The 20,000-nt window shown below is 43.8% G+C and overlaps 1 protein-coding gene across 7 annotated transcripts in view; it reads left to right on the top strand.

The window, feature by feature from the left end:
- The window catches only part of LOC143277528 (uncharacterized), a 90,646-nt gene that overhangs the window by 68,536 nt on the left and 2,110 nt on the right, over positions 1-20,000 (top strand). Inside the window, exons 3-7 of one of the 7 annotated variants that reach the window (XM_076582399.1) lie at positions 1,304-1,485; positions 4,333-4,489; positions 9,878-10,045; positions 12,701-12,964; positions 16,432-16,480. In XM_076582399.1, the coding sequence (XP_076438514.1) occupies positions 1,304-1,485; positions 4,333-4,489; positions 9,878-10,045; positions 12,701-12,964; positions 16,432-16,480 (820 nt within the window). Of the gene's footprint in view, positions 1-1,303; positions 1,486-4,332; positions 4,490-9,877; positions 10,046-12,700; positions 12,965-16,428; positions 16,481-20,000 lie in introns of all 7 variants that reach the window. The other 6 variants (XM_076582398.1, XM_076582400.1, XM_076582403.1 and 3 more) reach the window with 6 other exon arrangements.

Here is a 20,000-nt window from a genome sequence, read left to right as displayed (position 1 = left end):
CTTCTTCCTCTTCGTCGTCGTCGTCTTGTTGTTGTTGTTGTTCTTCTTCCTCTTCGTCGTCGTCGTCTTGTTGTTGTTGTTGTTGTTCTTCTTCTTCGTCGTCGTCGTCTTGTATGTTGTTGTTGTTGTTGTTCTTCTTCTTCTTCTTCGTCGTCGTCGTCTTGTATGTTGTTGTTGTTGTTCTTCTTCTTCTTCGTCGTCGTCGTCTTGTATGTTGTTGTTGTTGTTGTTCTTCTTCTTCTTCTTCGTCGTCGTCGTCTTGTATGTTGTTGTTGTTGTTCTTCTTCTTCTTCGTCGTCGTCGTCTTGTATGTTGTTGTTGTTGTTCTTCTTCTTCTTCTTCTTCGTCGTCGTCGTCTTGTATGTTGTTGTTGTTGTTCTTCTTCTTCTTCGTCGTCGTCGTCTTGTATGCTGTTGTTGTTGTTGTTCTTCTTCTTATTCTTCTTCTTCGTCATCGTCGTCTTGTATGCTGTTGTTGTTGTTGTTCTTCTTCTTATTCTTCTTCTTCGTCATCGTCGTCTTGTATGCTGTTGTTGTTGTTGTTGTTGTTCTTCTTCTTCTTCTTGTACTTTGTTTTCATCTGTTGTTCTTGTTCTTCTTCTTCCCCCTCCTCCTCCTCTTCTTCACTCTGAGCATCATCATTATCATCAACATCCTCCTTCTCCTTGTCCTTCTCTTCCTCCTCCTCCTCCTCATCATCACCATCACCATCATCATCATCTACCACCACCACCATAATCATCATCATCACCATCATCTACCACCACCACCATAATCATCATCATCACCACCACCACCACCATCACCATCATCACCACCATCATCATCATCACCACCACCACAACTATCATCACCATCATCTACCACCACCACCATAATCATCATCATCACCACCACCACTATCATCACCATCATCATTACCACCACCACCACCATCACCAGCACCATCATCACCACTACCACTATCATCCCCATCATCATTACCACCACCACCCCCATCACCATCATCACCACCATCATCACCATCACCATCACCACCACCACCACCACCATCACAACCATCACCTTCATCACCACCACCACCACCACCATCACCACACCACTACCACCATCACCATCACCACCACCATCATCATCATCACCATAACCACCACCACCATCACCACCACCTTCATCGCTACCACCACCATCATCACCACCACCATCATCACCACCACCACCATCACCAACACCACCACCACCAACACCACCACCACCACCACAATCCTCCTCCTCCTCACCATCACCATCTCTACCACCCACAGAAGGGCGGGGTGGACCCCTCAGACCCCCAGCAGCAGAAGGCGGCGGTCCAGATCCAGACCCAGTACCGCCAGCACTCGGCCAAGCAGACGGTGGACACCATGCGGGAGGAGGACGCCGCTGTCAAGATCCAGGCGGGCTTCCGTGGCTACATCGACCGTCAGGAGATCAAGAAAAGGAAGTCGTGAGTGTGTGTGTGTGTTGTGGGGGTGTGGGTGGAAGGTTGGGGTAGAGGGAGTAGGGGAAGAGGTTTGGGGGGTTGGTGTGTTGTTGTAGGGTTGTGCCGTGTGGTGTCGTTGTTGGCGCCGTCAAGATACAGGCAGGCTTTTAGGGGATACATCGACCGTCGGGAGATCAAGAAAAGTGAAATCGTGAGTGTGTGTGTGTGTGTGTGTGTGTGTGTTGTGGGGGTGTAGGTGGAAGGTTGGGGTAGGAGGAGAGGTTTGGGGGGTTGGTGTGTTGTTGTAGGGTTGTGCCGTGTGGTGTCGTTGTTGGCGCCGTCAAGATACAGGCAGGCTTTTAGGGGATACATCGACCGTCGGGAGATCAAGAAAAGTGAAATCGTGAGTGTGGGTGTGTGGGAGATGTGGGGGTGGGAGTGGGAGGTAGGATGAGGGGGATGGGGGTTGGTCGACCGTCAGGGTTGTGCCGTGTGGTGTCGTGGTTGGCGCCGTCAAGATACAGGCAAGCTTTCAGGGGATACATCGACCGTCAGGAGATCAAGAAAAGTGAAATCGTGAGTGGAGGGGAGGTGTTGGGTGGATGTGTGTGGGGGTGGTGGAGGGAGACAAGAGTGGGAGGTTGAGGGAGGGGGTTGTAGGGTTGTGCCGTGAGGTGTCGTGGTTGGCGCCGTCAAGATACAGGCAAGCTTTTGTGGGATACATCGACCGTCGGGAGATGAAAAAAAGTGAAATCGTGGGTGTGGGTGTGTGTGTGTGGAGGCGGGCGGGGGGGGGGGGAGATGTGGGGGGGTGGGAGTGGAAGGTTGGGGTAGGGAGTTGGGGGAGGGGGTTGGTGTGTTGTTGTGGGGTTTGTAGGGTTGTGCCGTGTGGTGTCGTGGTTGGTGCCGTCCGTCAAGAAGCAGGCAGGCTTTCATGGGGATGCATCGACCGTCAGGAGATCAAGAAACGGAAGTCGTCACTTTGGCAGGGCGTGTGTGTGTGGGGGTGTGGGGGTGGGGTTGGTGGGTGGGTGTGGGGGGGTTGGTGGATGTGGTGTGGTGGGTTGTGGTTGATGGTTCTGCTGGTGTTGGTGGTGTGCTGTGGTTGTAATTTGTGATTGTGTTGTGTGGTGTCGTGTTGTAGTTGTGGTCTTGTCGTGTTTGTATTTTGTATTTGTATTTCTTTTTATCTGTTGAAATACAAATACAATACAAATAGATATCATGGTAATGATACACCCCCCCCCCCCCCCCCCCCCCCCCGCTTCCCCACTCCCATTCCCCCTCTGCAAAATGGTGTGGGTCCCCACAGAGACCCACCAGGAACAGATAAGGGAAGCTCTGCGAACTGAACTTCACTGACAGCGGACGGGCGCAATAGCCGAGTGGTTAAAGCGTTGGACTGTCAATCTGAGGGTCCCGGGTTCGAATCACGGTGACGGCACCTGGTGGGTAAAAGGTGGAGATTTTTACGATCTCCCAGGCCAACATATGTGCAGACCTGCTAGTGCCTGAACCCCCTTCGTGTGTATATGCAAGCAGAAGATCAGATACGCACGTTAAAGATCCTGTAATCCATGTCAGCGTTCGGTGGGTTATGGAAACAAGAACATACCCAGCATGCACACCCCCGAAAACGGAGTATGGCTGCCTACATGGCGGGGTAAAAACGGTCATACACGTAAAAGCCCACTCGTGTGCATACGAGTGAACGCAGAAGAATAAGACAGGTTGAGTAATCTTCTTCTTTTGCGTTCGTGGGCTTCAACTCCCACGTTCACTCGTATATACGCGAGTGGGCTTTTTACGTGTATGACCGTTTTTACCCCGCCATATAGGCAGCCATACTCCGCTTTCGGGGGTGTGCATGCTGGGTATGTTCTTGTTTCCATAACCTACCGAACGCTGACATGGATTACAGGATCTTTAACGTGCGTATTTGATCTTATGCTTGCGTATACACACGAAGGGGGTACAGGCACTAGCAGGTCTGCACATATGTTGACCTGGGAGATCGTAAAAAATCTCCACCCTTCACCCACCAGGCGCCGTCACCGTGATTCGAACCCCGGGGACCCTCAGATCGAAAGTCCAACGCTTTAACCATTCGGCTATGGCGCCCGTCGGGTTGAGTAATCAGTGAAGCACTTCTTGGGGTAGCACTGGTGTGAAGGACTGATAACGTCCACAACAACACCCATTGCTGACGTGTCACAGGAGGGTGTGTGTGTGTGGTGGGGGGGGGGGAGGAAAGTGGCAGAGTGGTCAAGACGTTTATCTGCCAGTACAGAGTCCGTGAGGGTCTCAGGGGTGTTGGTTCGATTCCCGCTCTCTCCGCGGAAAATCAGACTGAGCGTCTATGCTGGTTATTCGGATGGAGACGATAACCCGAGTCTTGGGACACTGAAAAAGAACTCACGGCAAGAAATGTGTTGCCTTCTGGGGGGGAAAAAAACACACACACAAAACAACAACAACAACAAAAAACAACAACAACTGTATTTGTATTTGTATTTCTTTTTATCACAACAGATTTCTCTGTGTGAAATTCGGGCTGCTCTCCCTAGGGAGAGCCGGCGCGTCGCTACACTACAGCGCCACCCCGCCACCCCCCCCCCCCCCCACCCCTCCCCCGCCCCCCTCTCTGTCTCTGCACAAGATTCAGCGCAAAATAAATACCATTATTATTATTATTATTATTATTATTATTATTATTAATCATCATCATTATGGAGCGTGCGTATAATTATGGATTTGTCCAGAAAGCAGTGATGCCTCCTTCTTTTCATTATTGAGAAAACCTCAAAACCTCAAACCCTGAAAAACTGAAAACCTGAAACCTGAAACGGAGGATGACGGACGTGTTCCCAGGGAGCCCGGGTCTGCCAAGACGGAGGGCGAGGGCGAGGGCGAGGAGGAGGAGGAGATCGATATCGATCTGAACGACCCAGCGGTGGAGGACGCGGCGGTGAAGATTCAGGCCCAGTTCAAGGGATTTAAAGCTCGCAAAGAGATCCAGACCAAGAAGGTAATAATGTGTTGTCGTGTGTGTTTTTTATTTATTTTTTTATTTTTTTATTTTTTTGTTTTGTGGAGGGGATCGGGGAGGGGGGGAGGGGTCGGATGAGGGGGTGGTGGTGGTCTCCTTGCCTTTAGCACTGGATTTTTGAAGAAGAAAAAAAAGTTTCTTATGTGTGGGTGGGGGTTGGGGGGGTTTGGGAGGGGGTGGGTTGTTTGTTTGTTTTTTTTGGTGTGTTTTCCTTTTGTGTGTGTGTGTGTGTGTGTGTGTGTGATTTTTTTTTTGTTCTAGTGCACTGCTTTTTTTTTTTTTTTGCTATGATTTTTTGAAAAATAGATCGTGTGATGTTTGCCGTGTGTGTGTGTGTGTTTTCTAGTGTGTTCGTGTGTTGTGACTCTGTGTGTGTGTGTTCTAGTGTGTGTGTGTGTGTGTGTGTGTGTGTGTTCTAGTGTGTGTGTGTGTTAACTAGTGTTCACAAGTGGTTTTTCTTTTTTTCTTTCTTTCTTTTTTGGATGTGATTTGTTGGGTTTTTTTTATTGTTTGTTGTGTCTCTCTGTCTGTCTCTCTCTGTCTTTGTCTCTGTCTCTTTTTTCTTCTTTTCTTTTCTTGTTGCACCCATTCGTTCATTCATTCATATATCAACTTTGTTCGGGTTTTGATCTTTCTTGATGTTTTGATTCAGTCTCTTTGATCAGTGGTTTATGACTTTGTTGAATTTAAAGCAACTGCGTGACATTAATCAATGTGTTAATTGGTGCCTTTGTTCATATCAGCGAATTTGGGTGGGTTTTTTTTTTAATTGATGTAATTTGAAGGTAAAATTACTTGGTTGAATTCAAAACAACAGCAGTGCATTAATGTGTTATTTGGTGCCTTTGTTCTGTCAACGAATTATTTTCTTATCGATAATAATTTGAAGGTAAAATTGCTTGACTGAATTTTAAAACAAAAGCAATGCATTAGTGTGTTACTTGGTACCTTTGTTCTGTCAACGAATTATTTTCGTATCGATGTAATTTGAAGGTGAAATTACTTGGTTGAATTCAAAACAACAGCAATTTATTAATGTGTTACTTGATGCATTTGTTCTGTCAGCGAAATCATTTTCTTAATCGATATAATTTGAACATAAAATCTGTTATAGTGTTTTGATTGATTGATTGGATTGACTTAAGCATTGTTGATGTATGCAGTCGGTCGGTAATTTGATAGGTTACACCGGTTTTTTTTAACGATTCATTTACTGTTTGTTAAAGCGTTGCTTATTTAAATTTATGCATTCACACAGTCTGTCTGAAGAATGTCTTTTTCCTTTCTCTCCTTCTTGATGAAGAAAAGTACTCCTTTGATTTGGAAAAAAAAAAGTAAAACAGTTTTGCAGTTGGCTTACTTTAATTCACTATTACATTCATGTGTTGATGGTTATAAGTCTTTAGAATATGTGATTCACGTTTCAAGCGGAAAACCGTATTCATTTATTGATTCTTTATTTAGTACAGACAAACGGTCTATTTCAGTGGATGATTTAGAAGCTGTGTCCCAGTAGAGATAGCATAGTGGCTACTGATGTGTGTAGTGGATTAGTATGATATAGCGTGATAACTGTGATTGCGTAGGAATTAAAAGGCATGTAGACACATAGAAATTTAAAAAAACATTTAGGGTGTGGCTGAAATGAAGTAGTGGTACAAAAAGTCTTTTCAGTTAATAGAAGACGTGTGGAAACCGTCGCTTCTCCAGAAATGCACAGAAGTCTAAGACGTAGAAGAAAGACATTCGCATGTGACGTCGTATGTGTGAGTGCGTGGGTATGAATATATAGCCGAATATTGAAGCATTTAGAAGGATGCAATGAGGACTTGGTCATTTATGTGTCTGTGTATGGACGAATATTGAAACATTTCAAAAGGATGATTATGAGGACTTGGTCATTTATGTGTCTGTGTATGGACGAATATTGAAACATTTCAAAAAGGATGATTATGAGGACTTGGTCCTTTATTCATCCATCTATGGCGCTCAGTCGATTCATGCACCATTATGGGGATGGCTCAATCACTTTCCATAGGGGGAACAACTGAGGGAATGTCCACAAGGGACAAAACTCCAGTCATAACCAACGGCTGTCTTTCCAAAAATAGACAATTCAAATTGCCTCCCACTCGCTTTTAAGTTTAAATCCGTCTTCCCACTCTTTTTTTCCTTTAAAAAAAAGAAAAAAATTTGATATAACAAATTTGTATTTAAAAGAATATTAGATCGACGGAATAGCTTTTCTATATTATTTCATTTATCAGAGCGACGGAATACGTTTCTAGATTATTTCATTTAAAAGAATATTAGATCGACGGAACACGTTTCTAGATTATTTCATTCACAGGCATTTGTTTTCTTCCACTATCTTTTTAAAAAAATGTTTATTGTTCTGTCTGAAGCATTATTTCTGAAAGAAAAAAATCCATAAATTCTGGAGACAACTAGGCGAATCTTGATCTCTTAACTCTTTCTCTCTCTCTTCCCACTATCTCCCCAATTTCATTCAACCACCACCCTAATTGTCACCAGTCTCCCACTGTCTCCCCAATTTCTCCCATCTTACTTTATTTGTCAGTTATCTATCTCCCCAATGTCTCTCACCACCACCCTATTTATTTATTTATTAGTTACCAGTCTCCCACTATCTCCCCAATTTCTCTAACCACCACCACCCTACTTATTTATCAGTGACTAATCTCCCCAATTTTTCTAACCACCACCACCCTACTTATTTATCAGTGACTAATCTCCCCAGTTTCTCCCAAATTTCCTACTCATTTGTCACCATTCTCCCACTGTCTCCTGAATTTCTTCCCAAACCCGTACTTGTCTGTCAGTTTTCAGTTTCAGTTTCAGTAGCTCAAGGAGGCGTCACTGCGTTCGGACAAAACCATATACGCTACACCACATCTGCCAAGCAGCGTAACCCAACGCGCTTAGTAGAGTTACCAGTCTCCCTCTATCTCCCCAATTTATCCCACCACCACCCTACTTATTCATCAGTTACCAGTCCCCAGTTTCTCCCACCCCCCACTACTTTATTTGTCACCAGTCCCCCCACTATCTTCTGGTTTTCTCCCAACCCTCTACTTGTTCACCACTCTCCCAAATGTTTTCAGCTGACATCCTAATTATCACCAACCTCCCACTGCCTTCCCAAAGTTCTTACAACCCTATCTATTCCCATATTACCCCCCCTCCCCCCCCTCCCCCCCCCCCCCACACACACACAACTCCCTTTGTATCAGCGATTGTACACTATCTTCTCGATTTCTCGAGAGACCTCTTTTTATTTATCACCGATATATCACAGTCTGCCCAGTTTCTTCCTGCCGCCATCTTAATTATCACCAATCTTCTTCCACTACCTCCTCCATTTTCTCCCTACCCCAACTTATTCATCACTGATCTCCCACTACCTCCCTGATTTCTGTCCCCACCATACCCTACTTATTCATCACTGATCTCCCTCTATCTCCCTGATTTCTGTCCCCACCACACCCTACTTATTCATCACTGATCTCCCTCTATTTCCCTGATTTCTGTCCCCACCACCACACCCTACTTATTCATCACTGATCTCCCTCTATCTCCCTGATTTCTGTCCCTCATCACACCCTTCTTATTCATCACTGATCTCCCACTATCTCCCTGATTTCTGTCCCTCATCACACCCTTCTTATTCATCACTGATCTCCCACTATCTCCCTGATTTCTGTCCCTCATCACACCCTTCTTATTCATCACTGATCTCCCACTATCTCCCTGATTTCTGTCCCTCATCACACCCTTCTTATTCATCACTGATCTCCCACTATCTCCCTGATTTCTCCCACCACCACACCCTACATATTCATCACTGATCTCCCACTATCTCCCTGATTTCTCCCACCACCACACCCTACATATTCATCACTGATCTCCCTCTATCTCCCTGATTTCTTCCACCACCACACCCTACTTATTTATCAGTACCAGTCTCCCACCAACTTCTCAGTTTCTTTCCACCACCAGCCTAATTATCACGAATCTCCTTCTTGATACCCCAGTTTCTTCCAGCTGCCATCTCGATTATCGCTAGTTTTCTCACTGTCTCTCCCCAGTTTCTCCCAATCTCCTCATTTATCACCAATCTCCCACTATAATTATCTCCCCCCCCCCCCTCGACCCCCCCCCCCTCCACGTTCTCGCAAACCCACTGCTGACTTATGACACCATTCTTTCGACTGTCCCCGCCCCTCCCTCTCCCCTCCTCTGTCTCCGATGATGTAACATTCCTGACAAGCGAATTTCACTTGATAAGACATAGCAACGACGTAGGCTGGACGTTGGTCTCTTGACGACGTAGGCTGGACGTTGTTCACTTGACGACGTAGGCTGGACGTTGGGTGTTCACTTGACGGCGTAGGCTGGACGTTGGTCACTTGACGACGTAGGCTGGACGTTGGTCTCTTGACGACGTAGGCTGGACGTTGGTCACTTAACGACGTAGGCTGGACGTTGTTCACTTGACGACGTAGGCTGGACGTTGTTCACTTGACGGCGTAGGCTGGACGTTGTTCACTTGACGACGTAGGCTGGACGTTGTTCACTTGACGGCGTAGGCTGGACGTTGGTCACTTGACGACGTAGGCTGGACGTTGGTCACTTAACGACGTAGGCTGGACGTTGTTCACTTGACGACGTAGGCTGGACGTTGGTCTCTTGACGGCGTAGGCTGGACGTTGGTCACTTGACCTACAGCACTGCGTGGGCGGCGGTACTCGCTCGCGGGCAGCCTATCGCGAAGTTTTTCCCTTTGTTATACAAGACTCGGTGGAAGAGAGAGAGTATTGCAAGTACCCATATGTGTAAGCCATTGCACTCATATGGTGCAGAAAATAGTTATATATCGCTCCCAACTGTTGCTGGCTGCCAGATGATGTAACAGTCCTGATAACTGAACTTGAGATAAAGGTTATATCACATCCCAACTGTTGTTTGTGGCCACTACAACCCTTATCACCACTCTGCTCTGTCTCTGATGATGTAACAGTCCCGGGACAACCGAACATGATTAGATAAAAGTTATCTCCTCCCAACAGTTGCTCGAACATGATTAGATAAAAGTTATCTCCTCCCAACAGTTGCTCGCTGCCATTACAGGCGTAATAACCTCCCTCAGTCTCTGGTGATGTAATTATAAGTCCTGACAAGCGAACTGCAATTGATAAGACAAAGTTATATCACTCCCAACCCGCAGCTTTCTGCCACTACTACCCTTACCACCCCGCCCTCCTCTGTCTCTGATGATGTGACAGTCCTGACAAGCGAACAAGGGTCTATATCGCTCCCAACTGTTGCTTGCTGCCACTATTATAGGCGTCCACAGAACCGGCCGCCGCTGAACCCCAAGCTGAAGAAGTGGCAGCATCCCAGAAAGAGGCTGTGGATATTGACCTTAATGACCCGGAAGTGTCAAAAGCCGCCGTAACAATTCAGTCAGGGTTCAGAGGTCACTTGGCCAGGCAGGAGATACGGCAGAGGAAGGTTTGTGGATTTTGGATTCACGGGGACGGATACTACAACACGATGTAGCGAGAGAGGCTGGGGATATGTAGTTTGCTTTTTTTTTTTTTTTTTTGGTTGTAACGTATGGGGTTGTTTGGTTGTTCTTTTTTTGTTCTTTTTGTTTATATCGTAACCTGCTCATTTTCCTTCTGCTTTTGTGTAGTTTTCTCCCTCCTTTATACTGATTATTTCTGATTCTTTTTAAGGTGTAGTTTTAACCCTTTCACCGCCAAACTCGCATCCATGCACAAGCTAGACAGAGGACCCATGTCACTGAAGGGTGACCAGATCATGGGTCTGCTATCCATGAACCTGCTGCTTGCTCTTAATGGTTATTGGTAGGTCAGGCCGTATTTTCCACACATCGCCAGAAGAATCCCCAGCTATTCTTAGACACAATCTTTTCTGTGTTTATAGCACAAGGGAATTTGCACTCTAAATTGACTGGTGATGAAAGGGTTAAAAAAAAACAACAACCAGTTTCATGTAATTGTCTATGAAAAAAAAGAAGAAAAAGAAGAAGAAAGCAAGCATGCTTGGATAGCAAAATGACAGACAATGTTCGGAAATGGAAGGGAAACAATTTAGCAGTTCCCCTGAGAGTTATTTTTCCTTGCTGGAACAGCAGTCTTCTGTCTTCTCTTGTTTTTGTATACTAAGCTCTGTGTGTGTGTGTGTGTGTGTGTGTGTGTGTGTGTGTTTGTGTGTGTGTGTGCACAAGAGAGAGAGAGAGAGAGAGAGAGAGAGAGAGAGAGAGAGAGAGAGAGAGAATAAATTATAAATTATTCATCTGTACAGGAACAAAACACACTGACAGAATTTCCGGAGAAATCATTTTTCTGTTGATGATGGATGATTGTGTTAAGATTCCTGAGCTTCAGAATCACGGAAAATTATATATGTATCTTTTGTTATATGCCTTTAATACCAGAGAATTTCCAGCTTGAGGTCTTCATAACCTTTCATTCTAATGAGTTCATGGCCCTTGAAAAAAAAGGAAATATATCATTATATGATTTGAAATTTGACTTCTTTTAATTTTTTTTTTTTTTAATAACAAATACGTCCTGTAATGTAGAAGCGTTCACATTTACTTGGATTACAGAGTCACAGTTGGCAACTTTAGATTCTTCTTTCTTTCTTTTTCTTTAATGTATTCATTAATTCATTTCTTTGTTTTGTATATTTTGTTTATTACTTGTAACAATTAAATCATTAGTTTATTAGACTGTTAAGATTATGGGAATTCCATTACTGAATGTTTTAGTCAAGAGGAGTAAGAGTGTATAATGTTAATCATGCCTGATGAATTCATCAGCATTTTCTGACCAGAAAAGCAGTTTTATTAAAAAAAAAAAAGAAAAAAAGAAGAAGTTATTTTCATAATTGTAGAGTATAGTATTAAACGACGTGGTGAACATGAATGAATTTAAAGCTGCATGCAAGAATGAATAGAACTGCTTTGTGTATGTGTGGGGAAAATGGTATAGAAGGGAAAAGTAAAAAGCTTTATTAATAACAGCTAATTGCTTTAACAGTGCTTGAAGATTATAACTGTTCATTTTTTTTTCTTTCTTTTTTCTTTTTTTTGTATACTATTATTGTTATTCTTCTCTATTTTTTTTTTTTTTTTAATTGGCATTGACAATTTTTGGAGTGAGTGTAGTGGTGTTTTGCTTTGAACAGTGCTTTTTTCGCTGTGTGAACAGACTTTTTCTTATCAACTCTTTTTGCTGTGAATTGCCGTGATGTGAAAAATGTGTGGCTTTTTTTTTTGTCTGTTTATTCCTACCCCTTGGTGCCCCTCTCTGTGTCTGTGTCTGTTGCTCTGTTGTCTGTCATCATCACTGTATTCCTTCTCTTTCTTTTTTTTTTTTTTTCTCTCTCCCCTCTCTTTCCGATACTCTTCCAACTCTCTCTCTCTCTCTCATCTCTCTTCCCGGCCTCTTCCCCCTCCCTCTTTCTCATCTCTCTCTATCTACTTCCCCCCTCTCTCTCTCCTCTTTCTACTTTCAACCTCTCTCTGCTCGCTCTCTACTCCCCCTCTCTCTCCCCTCTTTCTCCCCTCTCTTCTCTCTCTCTCTCCCCTGTCTCTCTCCTCTCTCTCTCCCCTCTCTCTCTCCTCTCTCTCTCCCCTCTCCTCTCTCTCTCTCTCCTCTCTCTCTCCCCTCTCCTCCCTCTCTACCCCCCCTCTATCTCATCTCTCCCTACTCTCTCTCTCTCTCTCCCCTCCCTCACTCTCTCTGCTCTCCACCCCCTATCTCTCTCTCTCCTCTCTCTTTCCTCCCTACTCTTTCTTTCCTCTCTCTCTCTCCCCCTCCCTCTCTCTCTTCTCTCACACCCTCTCTTTCTCTCCTCTCTTCTCCCCCCCTTCGCTCTCTCTCTCTCTCTCTCTCTCTCCTTACACTACCCCACTTTCTCTCTCTCTCCTCTCTACTCTCTCCCTCCACCTCTCTCTCTCTCTCTCTATTCTCTCCCTCCACTCCCCCCCACACCCCTCCCCCGTCTCTCTATGGACTTTTTCTTTCGCTGTCTCCTACCCCCCCGACCCCCCACCCATTACTTCCCCCCCCACCCACCTCCCTGCCTACTCTCTCCCCCCCCCCCCCCCACCCCCACCCCCCACACCCACAGGCACAGAGCACAGAAAAGACCTCCGATGACCGAGGGTCAGAGTCCACCGCTGCAGCAGAAAGCAAAGCGGCTGCCGCCACCGCTGAAACCACCACTACGGCCGATACTACTGCCGAAGCTGAAGGAAAAGAAGGAGGAGAAGGAGGAGAAGAGGAAGAGGAGGAAGAAGAGATTGACATCGACCTCAACGACCCGGAAGTAGAAAAGGCCGCGGTTAAGATTCAGGCCAGTTTCAAAGGTTTTAAAACGCGCCAGTCTCAAAAGGCGAGTGGAGCAGGAATTGGAGGAAGGAAGGAAGGGAGGGAGGGAGGGAGGGAGGAGGGAGGAAGAGAGAGGGGGTTGGTCTGGGGTAGTCTGAAACCGTGAGGATGTATTTGTGTGTGTGTGAAGAGAGAGAGAGAGTGTGCGTGCGTGCGTGCGTGCGTGCGTGCGTGTGTGTGTGTGTGTGTGTGTGAGGTGTGCGTGTGCATGTGTGTGTGTGTGTGTGCGTGTGTGAAAGAGAGAGAGACAGAGAGAGAGAGAGAGAGAGAGAGAGAGAATCAGAATCAAATTTAAAGTCAATTAAACCAAAGCAAAAGAAAATAGTAATTACAAATAATGCATACGCGTGTGTGTGTGTGTGTGTGTGTGTGTGTGTTGGCTGGGGTGTGGGATGTGGTGTGCCGGTGAGAGAAAGAGAGGGAGGGAGGGAGGGAGATGTACAATCCTAGCTGTGTTGGTAGTGGTGATGGACTCTCTGGGCAAACGGGTTCCTTTCCAATAAAATAGATGTGCAGTCTCTCTCTTTCTCATCATAATGATAAATTGGATATGTAATAATTATTATGCTTTTAAGAGCCTTTCTGTTTGTTATTTCTTTCTTTTTTTCTTTTCTTTTCTTTTCTTTTCCTTTTCCTTTCCTATTCTTTTTCTTCTTCTTTGTTTTCCCATTGCAATGAAGGTTATAATTTATTTTTTTTTCTTCAACTTCTTCACCATGACAATTTTCCTGTGACCAGTAACTACACATTATACAAGCATGGTAATAGTTAGCATGGGCATTTTCACAGAGGACCACCAACAACAACAACAAAAAAGAAAGAAAAAAAAAAAATAATAAGAATAAGAATACGAATAATAAATAAAAATAAAATAAAATAAATAACAATAACAACAAGCAACAATAATTTTCGCTTATATTGTGGCACGTTGGTTCCCAACTGGCCGCACACCTTTGACAAGTCAGATGACATGGTTCACAGGAGACGCCAGACAACTACAACAGCCCCATTGCTACCAAGCTGACATAATTATGGTGAAGGTTTTCTAATAATTGTAAAACCGAATCCATCTGATAGCTAAACTGTGTCATTGTTATCATGGAACAATGGTGCAAATAGATAATTATTTGTTCCGTTTGATCTTTCTTTGTTTTCTTTGTTTGTTGTGTTTTTTTTCCCCCGTTCCGTTTGATCTTTCTTTGTTTTCTTTGTTTGTTGTTGTTTTTTCCCGTTCCGTTTGATCTTTCTTTGTTTTCTTTGTTTGTTTGTTTTTTTCCCCCCCGTTCCGTTTGATCTTTCTTTGTTTTCTTTGTTGTTGTTTTTTCGTTCCGTTTGATCTTTCTTTGTTTTCTTTGTTGTTGTTGTTTTTTCTCGTTCTGTTTGATCTTTCTTTGTTTTCTTTGTTGTTGTTTTTTCCGTTCCGTTTGATCTTTCTTTGTTTTCTTTGTTTGTTTGTTGTTGTTTTCCCCCGTTCCGTTTGATCTTTCTTTGTTTTCTTTGTTGTTGTTGTTTTCCGTTCCGTTTGATCTTTCTTTGTTTTCTTTGTTTGTTGTTGTTTTTCCCGTTCCGTTTGATCTTTCTTTGTTTTCTTTGTTTGTTGGGTTTTTCCCGTTCCGTTTGATCTTTCTTTGTTTTCTTTGTTTGTTGTTGGTTTTTCCCGTTCCGTTTGATCTTTCTTTGTTTTCTTTGTTGTTGTTTTTCCCCGTTCCGTTTGATCTTTCTTTGTTTTCTTTGTTTGTTGTTGGTTTTTCCCGTTCCGTTTGATCTTTCTTTGTTTTCTTTGTTGTTTTTTTTCTTTCGTTCCGTTTGATCTTTCTTTGTTTTCTTTGTTGTTGTTTTTTTCGTTCCGTTTGATCTTTCTTTGTTTTCTTTGTTTGTTGTTGTTTTTTCCGTTCCGTTTGATCTTTCTTTGTTTTCTTTGTGTGTGTGTTTTTTTTCACATTTGAAAGAATGTTTTCATGCTTTGCACTTTCTGGTATTTTGAAATTCTATCGTTTGTTTCTCTCTTTTTTTTTCTTTATTGGCAAAAAAAAGGAAACTCTTGTTATTGACAGCTAGTAAAGACGTATTTTTATATGATATGGCTTAAGGGAATTGTTGTTGGTAAGGTTGATGTTGCGTCTGCTTGTTGATCACTTATTGTAACCGTTGCAGATATTTAGTATCATTTAACAGACAGACAAATTTTGATATTGAATCACTACATAGTTTAATGTAATTGTTTATTGTGGTGAATCAGTATGTAGATGATGTGATTACACACACACACACACACACACACACACACACACACACACACACACACACACACACACACACACACACACACACACACATCATGTATGCAGATCAGTTTACTTATAGTATGTATGTATGTATGTATCACTTCTGTTGTTTTGTTGCTGTTTTAAAAGAAAACTATTTATGAATCACACAACAAATTGATATTTTATATTGTATTTTATATTTCTAAGTGCTGAAGTAAATATTTATTAATAATGTTCAATTTTTCAGACAGAAAGCACAATCTTTAAAAAAAAAAAAAACAAGCCAATGTTTACAAACCCACAACTATTTAGACATTTATTTTCTTTTTTTTTCTCATATTCCAAGGGCATTTCAGATTGCACAACAGAAGTCACGAGTTTTTTATTCGCTGGATACATTCAAAGAAGAAAAAAAAACGAAGAGATAACTATAAATAATGAAGAAGAACTTAAAGTTTGATAATCATATGCTGTTACGTGTTAAAAATAGCCACTTTGTTGGCTACTGTTTGTTATATGTTATGACGTTAAAGTTTCTCCGTTTAAGGAGTGTTGGTAAGTTATGTTCTCTGCTTACACTTATTGTAACCGTGCAATATTTAGTATCATTTAACAGCAGACAAATTTATTGAATCACTACAGTTTAATGTCTTTATTGTGGTAATCAGTATGTAGATGATGTGATTACACACACACACACACACACACACACACACACACACACACACACACACACATCATGTATGCAGATCAGTTTACTTATAGTATGTATGTATGTATCACTTCCGTTGTTTTGTTGCTGTTATAAAAGAAAACTATTTATGAATTTCACTGATTTGCAGAAAGCATTTTGATTACTAGCACTTTTTGCTTGATGATTACAATGCCATTGTATATTCTGTTTGAATGTATTATGCAAAATGTACAGCACACACACACACACACACACACACACACACACACACACACACACACGCACGCACGCACACACACATATATATATATATATATATATATATATATATATTTTTCCCCCCCTAATCCTGGCAAGTAAAATATTTCTTAATGATTGTCACTTTTCAACAGAACGCAATCTTTAAAAAAAAAAAAAAATGATCGAAGCGCATGTTTACTATAACCCTTATCAACTGATTTCTCATGGACTTTTTTTTTTTCTTTTTCTTTTCTTCTCATGTTCCAGCAGGCGGCAGCATCAGGATCTGGACCGGAAGCTGCGCCACCGGCGGTGAAAGGTAAGGACCTGAACGAGGCAAAGGGAGATGATGAGAAGAAGGGGGAGGAGGAGAAGGAGGAGAAGGTGGAGGGGGGAGAAATAGATATTGACCTGAATGACCCGGAAACAGAGAAGGCGGCGCTCAAGATCCAAGCTGGCTTCCGCGGGTACAGAACACGCAAGGAGATCAGTCAAGGTCAAGGTCAAGGCGGTGAAGATGAAGGTTGGCGTTGGTGTTGTTTTTTTTCCCGGGTTTTTTGTTGTTGTTGTTCTCTCTTCTTTTTTTTTTCTAGTTTTTCTTTTTGGTTGTAGCTGGTATCTCTCTTCCTGTTTGGTCAGTTGTTGGTGTTTGTTTTTTTTTCCTGTTTTTGTTGGGATTTGGTCATGTAAAGAAGTTCGGTTGTTTTTTTGTTTGATTCTGTGGTGGTTCTGGCCTGTTCTAAGTTTGGTTCTCACCTGTTGTACGTTTGGTTCTTACCTTTTTAATTCTGGTTCTGACCTGTTCTAAGTTTGGTTCTTACCTTTTTAATTCCGGTTCTGACCTGTTTGATTAATTCTGGTTCTGACGTTTTATATCTTGGTTCTGACATTTTTTAAATTCTGGTTCTGACCTGTTCTAAATTTGGTTCTGACCTTAATTCTGGTTCTGATTTTTTGTAATTCTGGTTCTGGCTTTTTATATTTTGGTTCTGACTTTAAAAAAAAAATTCTGCTTCTGACCTGTTGTAATGTTTGGTTCTGACCTTTATGATTTTTCCCACGTGCTGTTGGTCCTAGACCTATTTCATTACCCTTTGACCCTTCACGTGGCTGATGTCGTTCGTAAAAAAAAAAAAAAGGGGGGGGTGGGGGTTGGGGGGGGTGGGGGTGGGGGGGTTCGGAGGGAGGCGAGGGGGGTGGGGATGTGGGTCGAGTTCATTATCTGGTTTTTCGTTTTTATGGCAGCGGGATCTTTTGTGTCCATGTGGTCGGTGGGTGGTGTCCCTTTGAGTTCCTTATGGACAGGACGATTCCTGTTTGTTGTTCTGTTCTTGCTTTTTTTTTTTTTTTTTTTCTCCTCCCTCCCTGTGAGTACTGTCTTCTGCTGACTGGCAGGAACGTTGGTTTCGTCCCACTATTTAGACAGGCAAGAGTGTGTTTCCGGTTTCGTCCCACTATTTAGACAGGCAAGAGTGTGTTTCCGGCTCCAGTAGGGAGGGGGGGAAATAATTGTGAAAACCTGTTCCTCAAGGCCTGACTAAGCGTGTTGGGTTGCGCTGCTGGACAGGCATCTGCTTGGCAGATGTGGTGGAAGCGTATATGGATTTGTCCGAACGCAGTGACGCCTCCTTCAGCTACTGAAGCTGAAACTGAAACTGTCCCCAGTCTTCCTTATCAACTGTCTACTCCATCCCAGTTTTACAGACGATCGAGGAAGGTGGCAGAATGGTTTGCATGCGTGTACGTACACACGAAGGGGGTTCAGGTACTAACTAGTAAAGCAGGTCTGCTGAACATCTGTTGACCCGGGAGATCGGGGTGGGGTAAAAAAAAAAAAAAAAAAAAAAAAAAAGTCCACCCCCTTTACCCACCAGGCCAGGTGCCACGCGAGCCTTGACCGGGATTCTTCTTCTTCTTCTGCGTTCACTTGTATGCACACGAGTGGGCTTTTACGTGTATGGCCGTTTTTACCCCGCCATGTAGGCAGCCATACTCCGTTTTCGGGGGTGTGCATGCTGGGTATGGTCTTGTTTCCATAACCCACCGAACGCTGACATGGATTACAGGATCTTTAACGTGCGTATTTGATCTTCTGCTTGCATATACACACGGAAGGGGGTTCAGGCACTAAGCAGGTCTGCACATATGTTGACCTGGGAGATGGGAAAAATCTCCACCCTTTACCCACCAGGCGCCGTCACCGTGATTCGAACCCGGGACCCTCAGATTGAAAGTCCAACGCTTTAACCACTCGGCTATGGCGCCCGTCTGACCGGGAATCGAACTCGGGGACGTGTTCAGATTGAAAGTCCAACGCTTTGACTTAGTTACTCGGCTGTCAAACACATCTGCCAAAGCTGGAGAAACCTGGAGCCAGCTGCCCCCCCCCCCCCCTCCCCCCATCCCCCCAAAAAAATTTCGCTCTCAGTGTAGCGACGCGCTTTCCCTGAGGAGAGCAGCCTTAATTTCACTCACTCAGACAGATAAATCTGTTGTGACGAAAAAGAGTAATACAATACAATACAATACAATACAGTTAACTATTCTTTCCGTTTCAAAATGACTTTGTGACTGACTTTCCAATCCAAGGGGGTCCCTATGGTAGTTTGCATGAGGCGGTCTTTGAATGGCGAAGTTTGCTTTAAGAGTTAAATTAAGAATATTCCTAAGTGTATGGAAGTTTACCGTGGAGTGGTGAACATTCTCATCGCTCGCCCCATGCAGCCCCTACCCAGGACCCCTTAGACTGAAAGTCAGTCACACAATCATTTTGAAAACGGAAAGAAATTCTACATTGCTTGGTTCTAACTTTTTGACAGTTGCACGTGCGTGACTAAATTCCTACTACTGGAGGTAGCGCGTCCGCCTGGGAAGCGAGAGAATCGGAGCGCTCTGGTTCGAATCACGGCTCAGCCGCCGATATTTTCTCCACCCTCCACTAGACCTTGAGTGGTGGTCTGAGCGCTAGTCATTCGGATGAGACGATAAACCGAGGTCCCGTGTGCAGCATGCACTTAGCGCACGTTAAAGAACCCGCTGCAACAAAAGGGTTGTTCCTGGCAAAATTCTGAAGAAAAAGAAATACAAATGCAAATACGTTGACCGAACTACGCCATTGGTCAGTTCAATACTACACACAGTTAGTAGCGGGTTACGACCATACTAGGCTCTTCCGTCCGAGCAATGCAACTGGCCCCTTGTGAACAGTTCTTTGTTTGTTTGTTTGTTTTGTATTTGTATTTTGTATTTGTATTCCTTTTTATCACAACAGATTTCTCTGTGTGAAATTCGGGCTGCTCTCTCCAGGGAGAGCGCGACGCTACACTACAGCGCCACCCTTTTTTTTCTTCTTTTTTTTTCCTGCATGCAGTTTTATTTGTTTGTTCAATCGAAGTGGATTTTTCTACACAATTTTCACAGGAACAACCCTTTTTGTTTCCGTGGGTTCTTTTACGTGCGCTAAGTGCATGCTAGCACACGGGATCTCGTTTTATCGTCTCATCCGAATGACTAGCGTCCAGACCACCACTCAAGGTCTAGTGGAGGGGGAGAAAATATCGGCGGCTGAGCCCGCCGTGATTCGAACCAGCGCGCTCAGATTCTCTCGCTTTAGGCCTAGGCGGACGCGTTACCTCTAGGCCATCACTCCACTTATTGTTTATTAACTCACTCAGTACGGCCAGTCCTCTCTTCTCTTCTACACAGACCCCTCGGATGTCCAGTGGGTGTCTGAATGACCCAACCTTTAGCTTCCGTCGTCAGAATTGTGGTATTCTTTGTCAACATTCACCTCTTCAGTATGAGAGCCTTCCACTTCCACTTGCAATATTTTTGATGGT

The sequence above is a fragment of the Babylonia areolata genome, chromosome 34 (assembly GCF_041734735.1).
Source record: "Babylonia areolata isolate BAREFJ2019XMU chromosome 34, ASM4173473v1, whole genome shotgun sequence".
Lineage (NCBI taxonomy): Eukaryota > Metazoa > Mollusca > Gastropoda > Neogastropoda > Buccinidae > Babylonia > Babylonia areolata.
The sequence above is the reverse complement of the archived record's forward strand: the minus strand, read 5'-3'. Positions and strand labels throughout refer to the sequence as shown.